The sequence below is a fragment of the Hyla sarda genome, chromosome 1, assembly GCF_029499605.1.
Source record: "Hyla sarda isolate aHylSar1 chromosome 1, aHylSar1.hap1, whole genome shotgun sequence".
Lineage (NCBI taxonomy): Eukaryota > Metazoa > Chordata > Amphibia > Anura > Hylidae > Hyla > Hyla sarda.
The window spans coordinates 222,521,876-222,541,263 of record NC_079189.1 but is presented as its reverse complement, the minus strand read 5'-3'; the positions used below and the strand labels follow the sequence as shown (position 1 = coordinate 222,541,263).

Here is a 19,388-nt window from a genome sequence, read left to right as displayed (position 1 = left end):
ACAAAATTACTGTTGTCTCAGATTTTTCCCAGGTTGCAATGCGGCCGAGACCTGACTCACTAGTCTTCTGATGACAGGCAGCCTGTCTGCTTCAATGGGTGGAGCAATACCGGTTCACAAAAAGCTAGCCACAGTGTTAAGGTAATCTCACAGCATAGCCATTTAGCTCCAAGACAAGCACAGATCCTTCCTAAGCATGTCCATTACTGTCTGCCAGATACGTACAAAATCAAAGGGATAACCCCTTTAAAAACAACTCATGTAAGATGGCTGTCCCCATAATAACACAATAAAAAGAAAGAAAAATAAGGAACATGTTTTACTATCTGTAATGAGTAAACAAAAATCTAGGTGATACATTCTCTTTAACCCCTTAAGGACTCAGCGTTTTTCCGTTATTGCATTTTCATTTTTTCCTCATCACCTTCTAAAAATCATAACGCTTTCAATTTTGCAGATAAAATTCCATATGATGGCTTATTTTTTGCGCCACCAATTCTAGTTTGCAGTGACATTTGTCATTTTACCAAAAAATCCACGGCGAAATGGAAAAGTGAAACCTTATCTTTATTCTGTAGGTCCATACGGTTAAAATGATACCCTACTTACGGTATATAGGTTTGATTTTGTCGTACTTCTGAAAAAAATCATAACTACATGCAGGAAAATGTATACGTTTAAAATTGTCATCATCTGACCCCTATAACTTTTTTATTTTTCCGCGTACGGGCTGGTATGAGGGCTCATTTTTTGCGCTGTGTCCTGATGTTTTTATCGGTACAATTTTTGCATTGATCGGACTTTTTGATCGCTTTTTATTCATTTTCTTATGATATAAAAAGTGTCCAAAAATACGCTATTTTGGACTATGCAAATTTTTTTACGCGTACACCATTGACCGTACAGTTTAATTAACAATATATTTTTATGGTTCGGACATTTACGCACGCGGCGATACAACATATGTTTATTTTTATTTACACAGTTTTTTTTTATGGGAAAAGGCGGGTGATTCAAACTTTTATTAGGGAATGGGTTAAATGACCTTCATTAACTTTTTTTTTTGCAGTGTTATAGCTCCCATAGGGGGCTATAACATTGCACACACTGATCTTTTACCCTGATCCCTGCAAAGCCATAGCTTTGCATGGATCAGCGTAATAGGGGCTCGATTGCTCAAGCCTGTAGCTCAGGCTTGGAGCAATCAAACGCATATCGGACGCGACAGAGCAAGGTAAGGGGGCCTCCGCTCGCGTCCTAGCTGATCGGGACTGAGCTGCTGGGAAGCTTTTACTTTCGTTTTCGATGCTGCAATCAACTTTGATCGTCGCGTCTGAAGGGTCAATAGCGTGCGGCACAACGATCTGTGCCGCACACTATTAGCCCAGGGTCCCAGCTATCAATAGCAGCCGGGACCGACCAGGTGACCGGGCACAGGGTGTACAGGTACGCCCTGTGTCCTTAAGAGATTAAATAACAAAAATTTCAACAACTTCTGACATGTGGTAGTGACATATTAGAAGTTTTGATTGGGGGGACGTGGTCTGCATGGCTACCTGAGCAGACGCGTCTTTACAGAGCTCCTTCCATCCTGTACAATTATACCGGTATATCCCTTTCCATCCTGCTGCTTTGGGGTGCCACCCCCCCATTCCTATCCCCTAGTGCCCTGGGGTACCCCCCTGCTGCTGTGCTGCTTGGAATCCAGCTGGTATTTGGAGGTGTGCTGCGGGCCTCGTGGAGGGAAGGCCCTGAAGCCCTGGACTTGCCTGCTTTCTGGCTGCCCGGCCTGAAGCCCCTGCCTCGGTCAGAGTGCGGCCTCCTGCCTGTCTGAGAGCTCCTTTGATGCTGGAACCCCTCCGCTGCCTGTGTGACCTGTTGTGGACCCCTCACCTGAACGGAGCCCTGCTGGAGTGGAGAGTCGGGACCGGTCCTTGCCGCCACGGCCTCCTCTGCCTGTCCGCCATCTTGGGACTCCTGAGCCTAGGCTCTGCACTACGCCCTTGCTGTTTCCGAGGCTGGCGGCGGTCGCATCATCTGACTTGCTGTGGGACTGCCGGTGGGCGCTGCCGCGTACCATCGGGCGGGATCAAAGTGGAGGTGAGGTGAAGCTGTGCTGCAGCTGCGACAGCTATCATAAGAAATCTGGGCTGCCTGTCTGTCCCCTGGGGGAGCCTGCAATAAGGGGAGCCTGTCTACGTGGGGAACCTGTGCCTTATTGGGGGTGAAGAGAGTGGACTATCTTGCAGTATACCCCCTTGCAGTGGTGGGGTGCTGAATTTATGTGGGACATTGCTTTCTGTACCTAAAGACTCCTGCTATTCCTCCCATAACTGAATGTCTGCCAGCTCTCTAGCTTCATCCTGCTGGGAACAGTATTTCCTCTGATTCGCCCTCTGCTACAGGGGAACCCCATACTGTCAGGAACCTGCCTGCAAATCTCCAACTTGGGGTCTGCTGTCTCATTGCTCACAGGGCATGTTACTCTCCCTACCCCCCCCCCCCCCCCCCCCCACTACTTCTGGACTGCGCTGGTGTTGTGTCCTCTAGCCTGCATATTGTGTCTCCTACATCTCCTGTTGTAAGCATTTTCTATTACAATCTATGGCCGCTAATAAGTGGAGGAAGAACAAGGACGGACCTGGTTCCTCGCAACAGGGGACCGGTATGTCTGCTAATCTGAGGAATAAACTATTAAGCAACTAAGTTGGAGAAGTTCACCTTGCGGTCTCCTTCTCTGGCTTCTCCTGATCGCAGGGGAGCTCCTCTCCCACTGGCTGATGTTGAGGCCCTGCAGGACCCTCTGGAGGACTATGATGCCTTCTTGCAGGCCTCTGTTTCAGATTTGCATGTTTCCCTGCCAAGTACTACGCCTGCCATGTCTTCTGCGGTGGCTGTTGCCTCTCCTAGGCCTCCTGCTGAGCCTACTCTAGCTGCTGTCTTTGCGGAGAAACAAAGGTGTAACATGACCCTTGTTCAACTACTCAGGTGGGAACTGTACAGTCTGACATTTCACTCATTTGTCATGACCTGCAGAAAGTGACGGATCGCACCTCTGCTACTGAGGGCAGGATAAGTAATTTGGAGGATGCGGTTGTTCCTCTGGTACGAGACTCTACTAGACACAGTCAGGAAATTGCCTTCCTCAAAGCTAAAGCGGATGACCTATTAAACAGGTTGTGCACAAATAATGTACGAATGTACGGGTTGTGGGCCTCCCAGAGAAATGTGAGGGGTGGATTCCCACGGAATACATGGAATCTTGGCTGAAGGATGTTTTTGGGACTGACAACTTGACCCCGCTTGTCAGGCCCCAAGGCATGATTATAGAATCATACATGTGTATTATAATTGTATTTGTGTATAGTGTATAATCTAAGGCATGGGTGAGGGTTCATTCAGACTGTGTATTTGTTTGCCTGTATTTGGGGGGGGGGGGGTCTGTCTATCTGTGCTATACCTCCTTTGAAGTCAAGCACTCTGGCAATCATAAAACAAGCTAAGATAAGGGAGCAGGGAAGAGGGATGGCAGTTCTCCTTGGCTGGACTGATAGCGTGTGATCGTGACAACTGGTGGCAGCATCTGGATATATTTAGAGATGTTTAGTGCTTGCTGGATTTTACCTGTTAGGAAATCTTAGCACTAAAAGAAATTGCATTCATATTCTTGTGTGTAAATTCCAAAGACAGAGATCAGTGCTGGTTTACAAGACATACAAAAAAGAGTTCAAGACAGTTCTGCCATCCCCATCTCCTGTTTTACCTCCTCTGACTCATCTCAGAAATATGGAGCCATATTGCAAGCAGTCCAAGGCTGCACTTGAGTTAATGTGCCAAGAAAAGGATATCCCTACTATGGAAAAGAACAAGGAACAACTTATTGCTGATCTTGTGGAGTTTGATGCCCGTGCAGCAGAGCTGAGTGACATGACACAAGGTCCTACAGCTGGAACTGCCATCCAAGGACTGATATCTCCTGGGGAATGCAACAACATTACTCCCTATCAGGATAGTACTCCACATGAGGTCTTGGACCCTTATATGTGGACTGCCTTACAACACTTTGGCAATGTGGATGCTAATATGAAACTCCAACTGCTTCTCCAGTACCAAACTGCAGAGAGAGAGGCACAGGCACGAGCCACAGAGAGAGAGGCGTCAGAAAGAGCAGCAGAAAGAGAGGCCCAGCGGAGGAATGAACAGGATGTTCTGAGGCTGAGAGGGGATGCTTTATCTGTACGCAGTGATGTGCAGGGTCAAGCAGACCACAAACCTCGCTTGGAACATTTCCCCATGTTGGAGAAAGATGGGGATCTGGATGTGTTCCTGAGGGGATTGGAAAAGGTTTGCCTGCACTTCCATCGACCTAAGGAATAGAGGGGACGATATCTAACCCCAAAGTTGCGAGGAAAAGCTCTGGATGTGTTTGCTTCTCTTCCCTCTGAAAGTGGCCAGGATGAGACAATAAAATCTGCCCTGCTAAAAAGTTTTAATCTGACTCCAGAGGCTTATCGGAAAGGATTTTGGACTTTGCAACAAAGCACCACAGAAAGCTGCACTGAACATGCAGGTCAGCTAAGGACTGCATTCAGGCAATGGACTGGGGGACTACAAGTCACTACTTATGAGGCCCTGGAGGGACTTGATAGTCCTGGATCAGTTTCTCCAAACACAGAGCTTTGAAGCCAGAGAGTGGATTTTAGACTGCAAGCCCAAGACAGCAGCGGAAGCAGCAGAACTAGGAGATGACTTTGCCAATAACCGAGCGCCAGCAGCAAAGCGTGGATCTGCACAAGCTGGAGCAAGTACCTGAAGGGGAGCCACACAACCACAAAGCATCACCAGGCCAGCCGGGAAATTCTTGCAATCATAACCAAAAGTAACATGAGCCACATTGGGTCAGGGGGACACCCGCTGATGTTACAGATGCGATAAGATTGGGCACCTGAGTGCCACTTGCCCCAACAACAAGAATTCTCCACCGGCAGCTGGAGGACACACAGCCGTTCTTCTGGTGTCAAGAGCAGTGGAGAAAAGAGGGGATAACCTACAGAGTGTAACTGTGGGTGACCGGGTGACAGTGGGTTTATGAGATTCTGGAGCCTCATTTACCTTGGTGCGGCCTGAAGTGGTGGATACAGAGGACATCACACCTGGAAGAACCATGGCTTTAAAAGGAATTGGAGGTATGCGATCTGCTGTACCCATGGGCCCGTATGTACCTGGATTGTGGTACAGGCAAAGGTTTGCGGGAGGTGGGGGGTCTCTGAGGACATCCCTGTTAATGTTCTGCTGGAGAATGATTTGGGTTGGATGCTCTGTCATTATGCTCCGTAGGACACTACCTGCACACCAGATGGGCTAGGAGAGAACCCATTTCGTTCTGACGTACTGTGCGAGACTTTGGGAGACACTGTGAAATGTGATAACTGGGAGGGAGTGCAGGGGATTGATAAATGTTTACCTGTGACTGAACCAGTGATGTTTTCCAAAAGTGAAATGGGGTGTATTGTAAAATGTGATGACAATGAATTTCCAATGCCAAAACCTAGTGGAGATGGGCTAGGGGGAGGATTTGGTGTGCCCCTGGTAACATGTAAGGGTGAGGGACCAGCAGTCAGTGATATGTCCCAATCCTGTGAGCCTAAGATGGCTGAGGAGGAGGAGGAGGGAAGGAGTGATGGGCCTGTGTATGATGCCTGTAACATTGTTATGTCTGGGAGTGAGGGGGAGGAAGGTAAACCCCAGGGAGGCATACCAATGGTGGCAGTGGTAACACGTCATCAGCGTGCCAGGGCTGCAGCTGTAAAAAGAAGGGAGGATGGTGATGAAAGGGGCAAGCTGTGTGACTTGCAAGCCAAAGCAGAGGAAGGTGGAGATGCTAGTTCACCTGAGGGAAATGTGCTCCCTGATGCTACAAGATGGGGGAGGGCAATGAGCATTTCCGGGAAGCTCTGGCAGTGACCCTTCCCTTGAAGGGCTGAGACAACATGCTGAACAGTCAGGTGCTGACACAGATGGGCATCGGGTATATTGGTAAAACAATATCACAGGGAGTCCCTTTCCCAAAGCATGCTAGGGCCCCAGGAGAGAGACATGCAGTTAGTAGTTCCTAGGCAGTACAGTAAAGAGCTGCTGAGGTTAGCTCATGAGACTCCCCCTGGCAGGACATTTGGGAGTGTCCAAGACAAAGTCCAGGTTGGCACACAATTTCTACTGGGCAGGTATGGGTACTGCTGTCAAATTACTGTAGATCCTGTCGTGTCTGCCAGATGGTGGGTAAGTCTGGGGATGTTACTCGTGTTCCCCTAGTGCTCCTAGCAGTCATCTCTGTACCTTTTAAACGAGTGGCAGTTGATATTTTGGAGTTTTGGAGCCTCTAGCTATACCCAGCAGCACAAGGAAACTATTTATTCTTACTGTGGTGGATTATGCAACCAGGTACCCTGAGGCTGTTGGCTTATCCTCAGTCCGGGCAGATAAGGTGGCAGATGCACTGATCAGTATATTCTGCAGGGTGGGGTTCCCCAGAGAAATGCTCACTGATCAGGGCACACAGTTCATGTCCAATCTCATGCAAAGTCTCTGTAAGAAGGTGAATGTACAGCACTTGGTAGCAAGCCCATACCACCCCCAAACAAATGGTCTCTATGAGAGGTTCAATGGGACCTTGAAACAAATGCTGAAAACCTTTGTAGAATCAGAGGGCAGAGACTGGGAAAAGGAGATTTTTTAGACTTACCGTAAAATCTCTTTCTCAAAGTATCCATTGGGGGACACAGACTCTGGGTATATGCTGCTATCTCTAGGAGGTTGACACTATGGTAACCCAAAAGTCGGCTCCTCCCAGAAGGATATATCCACCTCCAGGCAACTGAGCAATTCAGTTTAGTATCAGAGCAATAGGAGGAGACTGACAGGTCAAAGGAAAAAAAACATGAACTGTCCGAGAACCCGAAGAAACAATAACTGAACACTCCCTCGGACAGATAACCGAAAAAGGAACCCCAGAAAAGGGGCGGGAGCTGTGTCCCCCAATGGATCCTTCTAGAAAGAGATTTTACGGTAAGTCAAAAAAAATCTCCTTTCACAGACTCTGGGAAGTACCAAAGCCGTCCCTTGGGTGGGCAGAGAATAAAAAGGTCAGGCAGTCGGCTGTACCACCGCCGCCTGCAACACCTTACGGCCCAGACTAGCATCAGCCGATGCGAAGGTATGAACCTGATAGAATTTCGAAAAAGTGTGCAAAGACGACCAAGTGGCCGCTTTACAGATCTGCAAGGCTGAGGCCTTGTTTCGGAGAGCCCAGGATGCTCCCACAGAGCGGGTGGAATTAGCCAAAACCCTGAAAGGTGGGGTCCTCCCCTTGCAGCGGTAAGCTTCCGAAATAGCACATCGGATCCACGAAGAAATGTTGGCCTTAGAAACAGGCTGTCCCTTCCGACGGCCTTCCGTAAGGACGAAAAAAGAATCGCACTGACGAAAGGAAGAGGTGATGGAAAGATAAGTCCGAACCGCTCAAACCACATCCAATTTGTGAAGCAGGTGCTCCCTGGGATGAGAAGGAGCGGGACAAAAGGACGGAAGGATGATGTCCTCATTGAGATGAAAAGCCGAAACGACTTTAGGCAAGAAAGACGGAACTGGTCGGAAGACAACCTTGTCCTGATGAATTATCAGTAAAAGGGGAACGGCAGCAGAGAACTGACAGTTCAGAAACTCTCCTAATGGAGGTAATAGCTATAAGAAAAGCCACTTTCCAGGAAAGGAGGGGAAGGGGAACCTCCCTAAGGGGCTCAAAGGGTGCGCCCTGGAGAGCGCCTAGAACAAAGTTCAAGTCCCAAGGGGGAGAAGGGGACCGGTAAGGAGGGGCCGCATGTGCCACTCCTTGGAGGAAGGTCCGGACATGAGAATTAGAAGCCAGAGGACGCTGAAAAAGAATAGAAAGGGCCGAAACCTGACCCTTAAGGGAACTGAGAGCCAGCCCTAGTTCCAACCCCGACTGTAAAAAGGAAAGGAGACGGGGCACGGAAAAGGTAACTGGAGAAAAAGATTGAGCTTCGCACCAACGAAAGTAAGACTGCTAGGTACAGTGGTAAATTTTCGCAGAGGAAGGCTTGCGAGCCCTAAGCATGGTGCGAATTACCTGGGAAGAGAAGCCACGGGCCCTTAGAACCGTGGTCTCAACCACCACGCCGTCAAATGCAGCAACTGTAAATTGGGGTGGCAAAGGGGACCCTGTGACAGTAGGTCTGGACGAAGAGGAAGGCGGAACGGAACGTCGTCCAGAAGCCAGACCACGTCGGCGTACCATGCCCTTCGAGGCCAGTCTGGAGCCACCAGAATGGCGGGGACTCCTTCTTGCCTTGAGCTTTCTCAGAACCCTGGGAAGGAGAGGAGGGAACAGGTACTGCAGGACAAAGCCCAACCACGGAATTACTAAGGCATCCGCGGCTAGAGCCAGGGGGTCCCTGGACTTTGACACAAACTTCAGAACTTTCCTGGTTGTGTCGGGACGCGAAGAGATCCACGTCCGGGGTCCCCCAGAGGTCGCAGATCTGCGCGAACACCTCCAGAAGAAGAGACCACTCTCCGGGGTCGGCTGAGGAGCGACTGAGGAAATCCGCTTCCCAATTGAGAACTCCCGGAATGTAAATCGCCGAAATGGCTGGGACCACTCGTTCTGCCCAGAGGAGGATCTTTGACACCTCGGACATGGCCGCTGACCTGCTAGTGCCGCCCTGCCGATTGATGTATGCCACAGCTGTGGCATTGTCCGACTGGACACTGACAGGGTGACCCAGAAGCAGGGACTCCCAATGCTTCAGACAAAGATAAATCGTCCTCAGTTCCAGAATGTTTATGGAAAGAAGGGCTGCTTGGGGAGGCCAGAGGCCCTGAACTGTCTGATCCCTGAAAACACCCCCCCCAGCCTGACAGGCTGGCGTCCGTCGTGACCACCTGCCGTCGTGACCACTTGCCACTGACCACCTGCCAGAATCTTGGTAAAGACTTGTGGCGCTGTGGCCAGACCGAAGGGGAGAGCTACAAATTGATAATGACCTTCCGGAACCGCAAAGCGGAGGTACCGCTGGTGTCTGGGAAAAATTGGAACGTGGAGGTAGGCATCCTTGATGTACACCGAGGAAAGAAACTCCCCTTGATCCATAGATGCCACCACCGAACGGAGAGCCTCCAAAAAATCCCCTCACAAGCGAGGGATATCGGGGAGCATGGAACTGGAAAAAACGATCCCTCGGAAGGGAGGCAAATTCTATCCGGTATCCGTTGGACACCACGTCCCTGACCCAGGAGTCCTGAATGTGCGTGGTCCAAACGTCTCGAAAAAGCAAGAGACGACCTCCCACCCGGAAAAAAAAGCTGCGGGTGGGGGCGTCCCTTCATGCAGAAGTGGGTTTGCGGTTGCCCGCTTTGGCCGCAAAACGGTCGGGACGGTTGGTGTCCGACTTCCACGAGGGAACCTTCTTGTCCCGTGGAGGCGCCTGGTTGGACCCTTTAGAGGGGCCAGATGTCCAAAAGGAATGAAAGGAAGAAGACTTCCTATGGAAAGAAGTGCTAGATTTGTTTTGAGGTAATAAAGAGCTCTTGCCCCCTGTCGCCTCAGAGATAATCTCATCCAGGCGCTTGCCAAAAAGACGGGAACCAGTAAAAGCAATCTCGGTGAGAGACTTCTTAGATGCAGCGTCCGCGTTCCAAGTTTTAAGCCAAATGGAACGACGGAGGGCCACTAGATTACCGGTGGCATAGGTATAGTCACCACAGAACGGGAGACCTGTGCCAAGTCGGATATAGACTGGGAGAGGGTGGAAACCCAGGCTGGAGGCGCAGCCGAACCCACCAGGTCTGAAGGGGCACTTGGGTTAGAAATAGCAGTGGCGTCTGGGGGAGCAGTGGAGCAGGCAGAACAAATGGGTTCAGCATAACCTGACATTTTTGCAGAGCAGCTTTTACAAGCGTAATGGGTAACTAATATTCCCGGAATCTGCTTAGAGGGAGGAACAGTTTTGGGCACGGACATAGTCAAAAAATTAGCAGTCTCACCCAGAGTCTGTGTCCCAAGGCAGCTGCTGTGAGGAGAACTCTGCACCGTGCTGAGGGAGAGAGAAAAGACGCCGGCCAATAGGAGGAAGAGGCCGGGTCAGGGCAAGGAGCGCTGTGATTGGCCCCTGCACGGCCCCAACGCGCGCACAGCGCTGATTGGTGGCCCTTTTCGCGCTGCTGAGGCGCTTATGCGGCCAGGTGGGCGGAGCTAACGTCCGCCGGGCCGTTGAAGATATACAGTGGGACTCCTCTGTAATGGCGCCCGCTCCGAACCCCGAGCGCACACGCCGCCTGTTGTGAGTCCTGTGCGCCCGGGAACGGAGCGGGCGAAGTGCCGTCGGCAGCTGAGGCTGCCGAAAGTGAAAGTAAAAAAGGTGCAAGCCGCCCGCAGGGAGAAGCCTGCGGCGTGTACAGTAAAACACACGCTTCTAATAAAGTGCCCCTACAGACAAACACTGCCCCATAGCTCCACTGCCCCCCATATAATAAAAAATACTCCCCCCGCAGGGAATAAGTATCCCCCGGCCAGTCCCCGCTTCTGAAGGATAGGGCCAAAAAACAAAGGGTCTCCAGCTGTTGCAAGACCTAGGGAGAAAAAGATCTGAAGAACTTACCTAAAGAAGTCTTCAGACTGTAGTCATCAGTCAGCATTTTCACCTGCGGCAAGCCAAGCTCATAGCCAAGCGAACAGGGAGGTAGGGAGACCCGGACCCATGAGGTACAACCCCAAGCGCTGACCGTTGGCGAGAGGGGGTTAACAGTACATCCAAGATGCCTGCCACCTCTCGCAATGGGGAAACAGTGAACATTGCGTTCCTGAGTCCCCACCTAAAAACAGAAATAAAAAGGAAGAAAGAACGAACACATTCCCTAAACCTAATAAAATAAAAAAATATGAGACTTGGTCTGGAGAAAACCTGACCACGTCCACCTCCTTAAGACACTAAGCAAAAACTGAATTGCTCAGTGGCCAGGAGTCAGATATATCCTGCTGGGAGGAGCCGACTTTTTGGTTACCATAGTGTCAACCTTCTAGAGACAGCAGGATATACCCAGAGTCTGTGTCCCCCAATGGAGCAGATAGAGAAAAGTATTTACCCCATCTGTTATTCGCTTACATGGAGGTACCCCAAGAGTCTACCCAAGAGCGAGGACACCTAGATTTAGTTAGGGGGGAGTGGGAAGGGGGGATACAATCCCCTGAGACTTCTGTGGTGGAGTATGTTCTGAGATTCAGGGACAGGATGCAGGCATTGTCTGGGATGGTACATGACAACCTCACAGCAGCACAGTCCAGGAAGAAGTACTGGTATGATCGATGCAAGGGACTGGGTCCTATGAAGTGGGACAGAAGGTAATGATTCTGGACCCCATCAGGTAGGTCTGTCTGTGATAGTTATACCTCCTCTGAAGTCAGGCCCTCTGGTCCCATCATAAAACAAATTGAGCTAAGGGACCAGGAAAGACGGATGGCAGTACCCCCCCCCCCCCCCCTCCCATGTGGGGTCAGAGGAATTCCCTTTTCCCTCCTAAAAAGCCACTATAAAACTGAGATGCTGGACAAACCTTTGTTGAAGCCTGTGGCAGAAGCTGACAAGAGATCCTAAGATAGAGCTGGACTCTCACTCACAAGGACTGCTATACCATTATGCTTTAAGGAGACTTTTTTTTTTCTGAACGTGTCTTGCTGAACTCCTATTTTTGTACCTGTATGTCGTTTGTTTATTTTATACATAGCACTGTGATACCTTTTTTAAGATTAAATGTTTAATTAATCAGCTCTGGTCTTTGATCTCTAAAAATAGAAACTCACCTTTCTGAAGGAAACTCTGGTGAAACACGTTTATCAAAGGGTTAATTTGGTGACTTGCTGGGACTACTGGGACTAGTAGTGGATACCCAGAGGTCTGGTGGCTTTAACCCTTGCACCATCACACCCTCCCTAGCGTCTTGGCTGGACTGATAGGGTGTGATCGTGACACCACACTTTACTGTGGAGCGTGCCCATCGTGTCCCTACTAGACCCTTTACGCCGGGGGGCCCGCCCCGGTTTATGCTTGTGAAGCTTCTACATTATCTTGCTTCTTCTTTAGCCAGGGAAAAACAGATTATTACAGCAGATGGTCATGTCATCTCCTTTTTCCCTGACTTCTCGGCAGAGGTACAGAAGAAGCGTGCCTCCTTCATAAATGCCAAGAGACGGTCGCGCTCCCTGGAAGTCCAGGATTCTATGCTATACCCTGCTAGACCTGTGGTGGCTACGGGTACTAATTTGTTCGAAGGGGTGGATGCGGCCATCCGCTGGTTGGACGCTCACGAGTCACAGCTACGCCAGAGGGCACGTAGGGGCTCTCCGGGTCCTTCCCCAGACTGATCTGTTTTTTCTAGTCTCCGTTGCTCTCTACCCGGTGGACTGTTGTTCCTCTTTCTAATAATGCCATGCTCATTTCTCTTTTGCATAGCTTTAGTTAGTAAATCCTGATGGCATGCATTATGTACTTTGGGTGCTGATAGCATATTTATCATTTTTGTTTTAATTTTTTTCTCCGTGTGGGGGGTTGTTGATAGTTCTTATGTGCGGTGGAATTTCCTCTAACTGATTTATTGAGGGATGTGTATTTCACTGTTTTATTGCAGGAGTGTTTCTTTTTTCTACTGTTTCCTCAGTTATGTGTGGTTGGTTGACTGCATTCTTGCTGTATGTTATCGAACTGGTCTGCACGTACGTTTCTCCATTCTGTGTTGTGGGATGGTTGTCCCTGTGTGTTCTGGAGAGTGATGCTGACTGGCGTGAGCATATTGGCTCCCCCTGGTACCGCATGCCGCTGTGTTGTGTGTGGCTGAGTTTTTTTGTTTTGGCGTGTTTGTCTGGTTTGTTTTCCATCTCTCCCTCTCTTCCTGTACGTTGCTTGTCTTCCTTAATTGTGAGTATGTTGGCTGGTCTCCTCTGAGTCCCTGTGGTCCCTTGTGTCCATCCCTGCCCTTATTGGTATGATGGCGGTGTTTAATGTTATAGGCTAGAATGTTCAGGGACTTGGAGATGTTAATAAACGTTATGCCGTATTCAACTCGGTGAGGAACTTCCAACCTGCTATCCTACGTCTTACTGAAACCCATTTGAAGGTAGATAATACTGCATTCCTCCATGGAGTTTGGGTTGGTTACTCCCATCATTCTACGTACTCTTCTCATGCTAGGAGAGTCAGCATTCTGGTTCAAAAATCCATTCCCTTTAAGGCGGTCTCATCTGTCATTGATCCAGATGGGCGCTTTGTTTGCCTGGTTTGTGAAGTGTATCACCAACTCATCATTGTATGTGTCTATATACCCCTCCGTATAGTGGGGTGGTCTTACATAGCATCTTATCTATAGTATCTGGGTTCCCTGTGGGGATTTTAATCAAGTATTGGATGCTCTAGGCCTTCCCCCTCTAGGTCTACTGGCCTTGCTAGAATGTTGGGTGAAGTTGACTTACTGGATCTGTGGCGCCATCGCAATTCGGCTACTTAACAGTATTCTTGCTACTCTGCCACTCACGGGACCCTTTCCAGAATAGATCTAGATATGGGTAATGTGGCTATGGTGCGTCTGGTGCGGGAGGTTGCGTACTTAGAACAAGGTTTATCTGATCACTCTCCAGTCCGTCTTAAGTTGCAAGTACATTGGGGCATTGGGGGGAGCCCCCGCTGTGGAGGCTGAACCCGTTCTGGCTACAATTGCTGACTACTGCAGAGATTGTAGGTGTAGAACTTTTTTATTTTATTGATCTTAATTCCGGGTCGGCTTCGGTCTCCATAGTCTGAAACTCCCTAAAGGCGTTCCTCCGTGGCCTTTTTATTCGTGGCATTAGTACCCATAAATCTTTTACTAGAGAGAAGGGGGACAGGTTGCGCACTGTGGTAGTTGGGGCCAAAAGGTGCCTATATTTCGGCTCCTTCTTCTGAGTCTAAGGGGAACTGGATGCAGGCCCAGGATGCTTACAATGTCTACTGTCAGGAGGTTGCAGAGTTCAAACGTTTTTCGCTAAACAGCGTTATTTTGAATGTGGTGAGTGTACAGGCAAACTGTTAGCCTCTATTGCTCGTGCTCAGCAGGGGGTTACGTACATCGGGTGTCAGAGATGTTCAGGGGAGAGAAGTTACGGAGGATAGGGACATTCCACGTGTGATGTTGGATTTTTATAAGGATGCATACTCTGAAGACTGCATGTTCTGAGGTAGACTTGGAGGACTAAGTGGAACGGGTGTCTCTGCCTTCTCTTTCCCCAGAGCAGAGGGGTGAGCTGGACTCGCCTGTCTCTCTGGAAGAATCAGAATTGGCCCTGAAAAATGCTGCTAATGAGAAGTCCCTGGGCCCTGATGGTCTGCCGGTGTATAAACAATTTCAAGGAGCTGTCTTGCCGCAACTGCAGCGGGTATTCAAGGCAGCTGTGGAGGAGCGTGCTTTGCCTGTTCCATGATGGAAGCTATAGTAGTGCTCCTTTCAAAACCTATTAAGGACCTGTTGTGTGCTGGCTCCTACAGGCCTATTTCTCTCATGTGCTGATGTGGAACTGCTGGTTTGGGTTCTAGCTAACAGACTGGCTAGGGTTGTGTTATCACTGGTGCACAGGGACAAGACTGGCTTTATGCAAGGTAAATCTACTGTAGATAATAACCGTAGGGTTTATCTCTATTTGCAGATGTCACAGGAGGGGGCTGGTGCTAGGTCGCTGGTTTCATTGGATGCTGCCAAGGCGTTTGATAGCGTTGAATGCAACTATTTGTGGCGGGTGATGAGATCTATGGGTTTTGGACCTCTGTTTCTCTCTTATGTTCAGCTGTTGTATCAGGACCCTGTTGCCAGACTTACAGTGAACGATCAGCTGTCGGAGCCCTTTAGGTTGCAGAGGGGCACGCGGCAGGAGTGTCCCCTGTCCCCTCTGCTCTTTGCATTAGCTATTGAGCCTTTGGCTTGCCTCATTAGATCTTCTGTTAGCATGTTGGGGTTCGATATCGGTCCATTGAGGAACAGGATGAGGATATGTTCTGTTGAGGAACAGGATGCGGATGATATGTTGCTATTTTTGGGAGATACAGCCCTCTCCTTAGCCCCTGTTATGTCTCTTATCTCTGACTTTGGTTCATATTCTGGTCTGTTAATTAATTGGGGCAAATCTGTACTGATGCCTCTTGACCCTCTGCCTGATGTTCCTCAGATTGCTGCCTCTCAGCTTCAGGTAGTCCCTAGCTTTAAATATCTGGCCATTTATATTACTCCTTCCCTACATGACTTTGTTCCTCGTAACCTGACCCCTCTCCTGCATAGGAGTTCCCAGAAGGTGGCAGTTTGGTGTTAACTTCCCATTTCGGTGGTTGGCAGGACAAACCTGGCCAAAATGGTGTTGATACGCAACTACTGTATGTTTAGCAAAATTCCCAGGTGTGGATCGCGATGGCCCATTTTCAGCGCATTCAGCATCTTTTCAGACAGCTGGTGTGTGTGTGTGTGTGTGTGGGGGGGGGGTGCACTGCCAGAATTTGACTGGAAACTCTTCAAAGGGGAAGTCTTCAGGGGGCTTGGCCCGACCCAATCCCTGGTTATATTTTTTGGCCTCCCAATTTCACCAAATACGGGGTTGGGCACATGTTAGCACGTTAGGCCCTACGGGTAGATTGTTGATGGCCAGACATGGGGGACGAATCACGCTCCACATGTTTGAAATAGGTGCCCTTACTAGGCCTCCTGACTCCTCTCCCACTACCCATCTCTTATGCAAGCTTTGGGGGTCACACATGGAAACTACTTGGACTTACTGGTTGCACTAAATTCACCCCGCTGTGGCGTAACCCTGGCTTGCCTGATTTCTACTCTTTTATGGATGCTGGCTTTTGGGAGAGGAAGGGGCTGTGTAGTTTGGAGCAACCAGCTGTCCAGGGTGTAAATCAGGCCTTTGGGGACTTGCAGGAGGAGTTTTCTCTGCTGCACTCTTCCTTTTATAGGTATTTACAGCTCCGCGATGTCTATGAAACACAGTGTAGGTCCTTCTTGTTGGTTATCCATTCTAATAGGGTTTTGGATTCGGTGGTCTCGAAAAGGGAGTCAGCTGAGATCATCTCCTGGTTGTATGGAGAATTGTTGAGCTTCATTCATGAAAAATTCCTTGACTGTTCGTGGTATGCTGGTGGGAAAGGGATGCTGGTGTTATGACTGACGAGGAGTTGTCCACTGTGCTGGCGCTTACTCCCTATTTATCTTTGTCAGAATCTAATAGGTTGTCCCAGCTTTCTCTCCTGCATAGAGTATATAAAACTCCAGTGTTCCTGCATAAGATTGGGGTGCGGTCTGATTCTGCATGTCCACTGTGTGGCAGGTTTGAGGCACATCTAGTGCATATGATCTGGGACTGGCCCCTCTTGGACACTTATTGGAGGGAATTGCTGCCCTCATCCGGAAGGTGTACAGGGTGACCTTAGCTGGTGTGTCTGTTTCAGGCCCGGAAACAGATAGCGCAATATTGGATTAGACCTACTCCTCCGGATGTGGCCGATTTGATTGCTCAGGTTCAGTTTATTGTTAGATTAGAAAAGGGGATCTACACTAAACGAAAGGTGGAGCGGACGTTTGATGGCATCTGTGGTCCCTTGGTGAGGAAATTTAACCCTCCTGAAGATAGGACATAGTTGATTGTTTCTACACTCATTGTATGTGGGCGAGGTTAATGTGTGTAGTGTTCGATTGGTTGGTCTGAATGTTCCCTGTTTGGTCTGTGTGATTGGTTGTCTGCTGGTGTAGTGCCTGGCATGCTTCTACTTCTCTACATGTCTAGACATCTACATGTCTTGCACACTACATCTCTTCGATTGTCTGATTTGTCTGACATTTTTCTTTTTGGGGGATGGGTGTTGGTGGGGTGGGAGGGAAGTGGGCTGTTTGTAGGTTTGTTACTTTATTTTTGTGTTTATAAACAAGACTTCAATAAAAACTATCTGATAAAAAAAGAAGAAGTTTTGATTACTGGTGAGCAACGTGCTGAGACTAATTTCTAAAACTAAAGGGCAGAAATGTTCAGTTGTCCCTTTAATTTCTCAAACTGAAACAACACTGCTACTGGCCAGCAGAATGAGAGATGCTTTAACATGTTGGCTTTTGGTTCTGACTCTCAGGCTATGCTCACATGACGGAATTCCACTGAAAAATTTAGCAAAATTTGCTACACAATAAACTGAATTGGGATTCCGCTATTCCATTCACATTGCAGAATTTCAGCTGCACAAATTCTGCTTTCCAGTTTCTGCAAAATAATTACATAGGTCTTTAAAATTTGAAGAATTACAGTTCGAATTCCTTTGAACTCAATAGGGTGTAAATTTCGGCAGAATTCTGTGCTTTGAGCACACAGAAATACCATTTAAATTTCGCAAAACTGCGAAAACTCTGCAGCTTTGCAAAACAAAATGTGGCCTGCTTTTGTTAGACACCCCTTTAAAGGAGGTGTCCAGCCACTATTTTTAGTATTGTTTCAACGGCTCAGAATGTCATAAAAATAAAAAGTCATACTCATATTCTGAGCATTGCAGTCAATCACTGGTTGCAGCAATGACACACTACAGCCACGGTTTGGCTACAGTGGTCACCCGTCAAAGTGTTAGGAGGGATCAGGAAGTAGAGACTGGCAAGTATGATGACTTATTATTTTTAAAGTTGTACTTTTATCTTTAAAACACATTTTTTAACAATTCTCTCATTTTTCATCTATATTCTAAAATGATCCTGAAATCTTGCAGTTTTTATTCCGACCACAAGGCCTAAAACTAAACTTAGACTTCCTGTTCTGTAAAGATCACTTTACAGCAGTGTCCTCCTTATCATCACAGGCAGGAGTACAGTGAAACTGGTTGATAGATGACACACTATTCACAATAGATGATGCTTGAAGTTCAGCCTCCCCTCTGCCATTCTAAATGTTATTACTTATGTCCATGGGACTTGCTGTAAAGCCTATCTCTAAATGATGTTAAAAGCAGCTGAAGCAAGATGGCTGCCCAAATAGTAATATACAATTTTTATTTAATTTTTTTTCAATAAATAGAAACTGATTAAAAAAATAAAAATAAAGAATGTGTTTTAGTGTCTGGCTATAATCAGTGGAAAAAAAATCTAGGCGATATCCAGAATCGAAAGACCAGCTGAGAATCTATCAATGAAGAGAAAAGCTGTGCTTCTTGGTCTTTTGGACCTGCACTTTTAAATTAGAAAACTAGAATACTATTACAAAATGACTGCACGAAACTATAAACCCATCTATCAATTCTCCTATAAATGCTCTTTTGTTTAAAGTCTGTTGCAAGCCAAAAACTAGGAAAATTATCTATTACATCAACAACCATTACTGTATGAATATTACATGTAAACTCCTGAGACACTGAAAATGTTTTCATACAAAAAAAATACCATAATATAGCTACTGCAAAGCGAAGATGGTATTAGTGTGGTCTGCCTAGTAATCCTGCACATATATGATCCTAACAACTTTTGGCAAGGCAGTTGGTATAATAAAACCTTGTGAAGGAAACAGCTGCCGATGTCACATACAAAGATATTTTCTTTCAGGAAAAGGGCACGGCAGTGGAGAAGCAGGGTCCTATTGTACTTACCGTAGCTATTTTAGTCTGCACTAAGCATTCTTTTTCGACTGCATACTCATAGCTGGTTTGAAATAGCTTGATCATGTTTTCAACATCATTACCGACTGAACCTAGAAGAAATAACAATAAGAAGTGACAAAATGGTGGTCTCTGGACCTAAAACAAAATTTAGGCAGACACGCCCCCTCCCATAGAAATGAATAGAGGGGGCATAGTGTGACATCATGAGGGGGCGTAGCGTGACGTCACGTCTACAGTCCCAGAAACACAGAGGTTTCCGAGATTGGAGCTGCAGCCCCGCATAGAATGTGGGTGCCGCACAGAGATCAAAGGGGCAGAGGCGGGCTCCCCCGTCCCCATGATCAGACATCTTATCCCCTATCCTTTGGATAGGGGATAAGATGTCTTTGGCCGGAATACCCCTATAAGTCATTTTAACAACTTCAGACTGACTTCGATCTGCTGCGTACTTCTTTTACCGGTACCTACAACTACATCATGCTAATGGGGTGCAGGGCAGATTGAAGTCTGTGGTTACATCCTTGGCTCCTCAGAAGTTAATTCCTGCTTTTATAATGAACTTTTGCAGAAGTATCATTTGAGGTATCCCCGTACAGATCAAGAGAAATAGAACTCCGATTTAGGTGGCTTATCCCTCGAGGACTGGGAAACCCTTTATCCTATATCCTATTACTCTCA

The 19,388-nt window shown here is 48.0% G+C and overlaps 1 protein-coding gene across 2 annotated transcripts in view; it reads right to left on the bottom strand.

The window, feature by feature from the left end:
- Positions 1 to 19,388, bottom strand: part of MRPL1 (mitochondrial ribosomal protein L1) — a 115,469-nt gene that overhangs the window by 53,403 nt on the left and 42,678 nt on the right. For both annotated transcript variants that reach the window (XM_056568805.1, XM_056568806.1), the window contains exon 7: positions 18,699 to 18,799. In XM_056568805.1, coding sequence (XP_056424780.1) covers positions 18,699 to 18,799 — 101 coding nt within the window. The remainder of the gene's footprint in view (positions 1 to 18,698; positions 18,800 to 19,388) is intronic.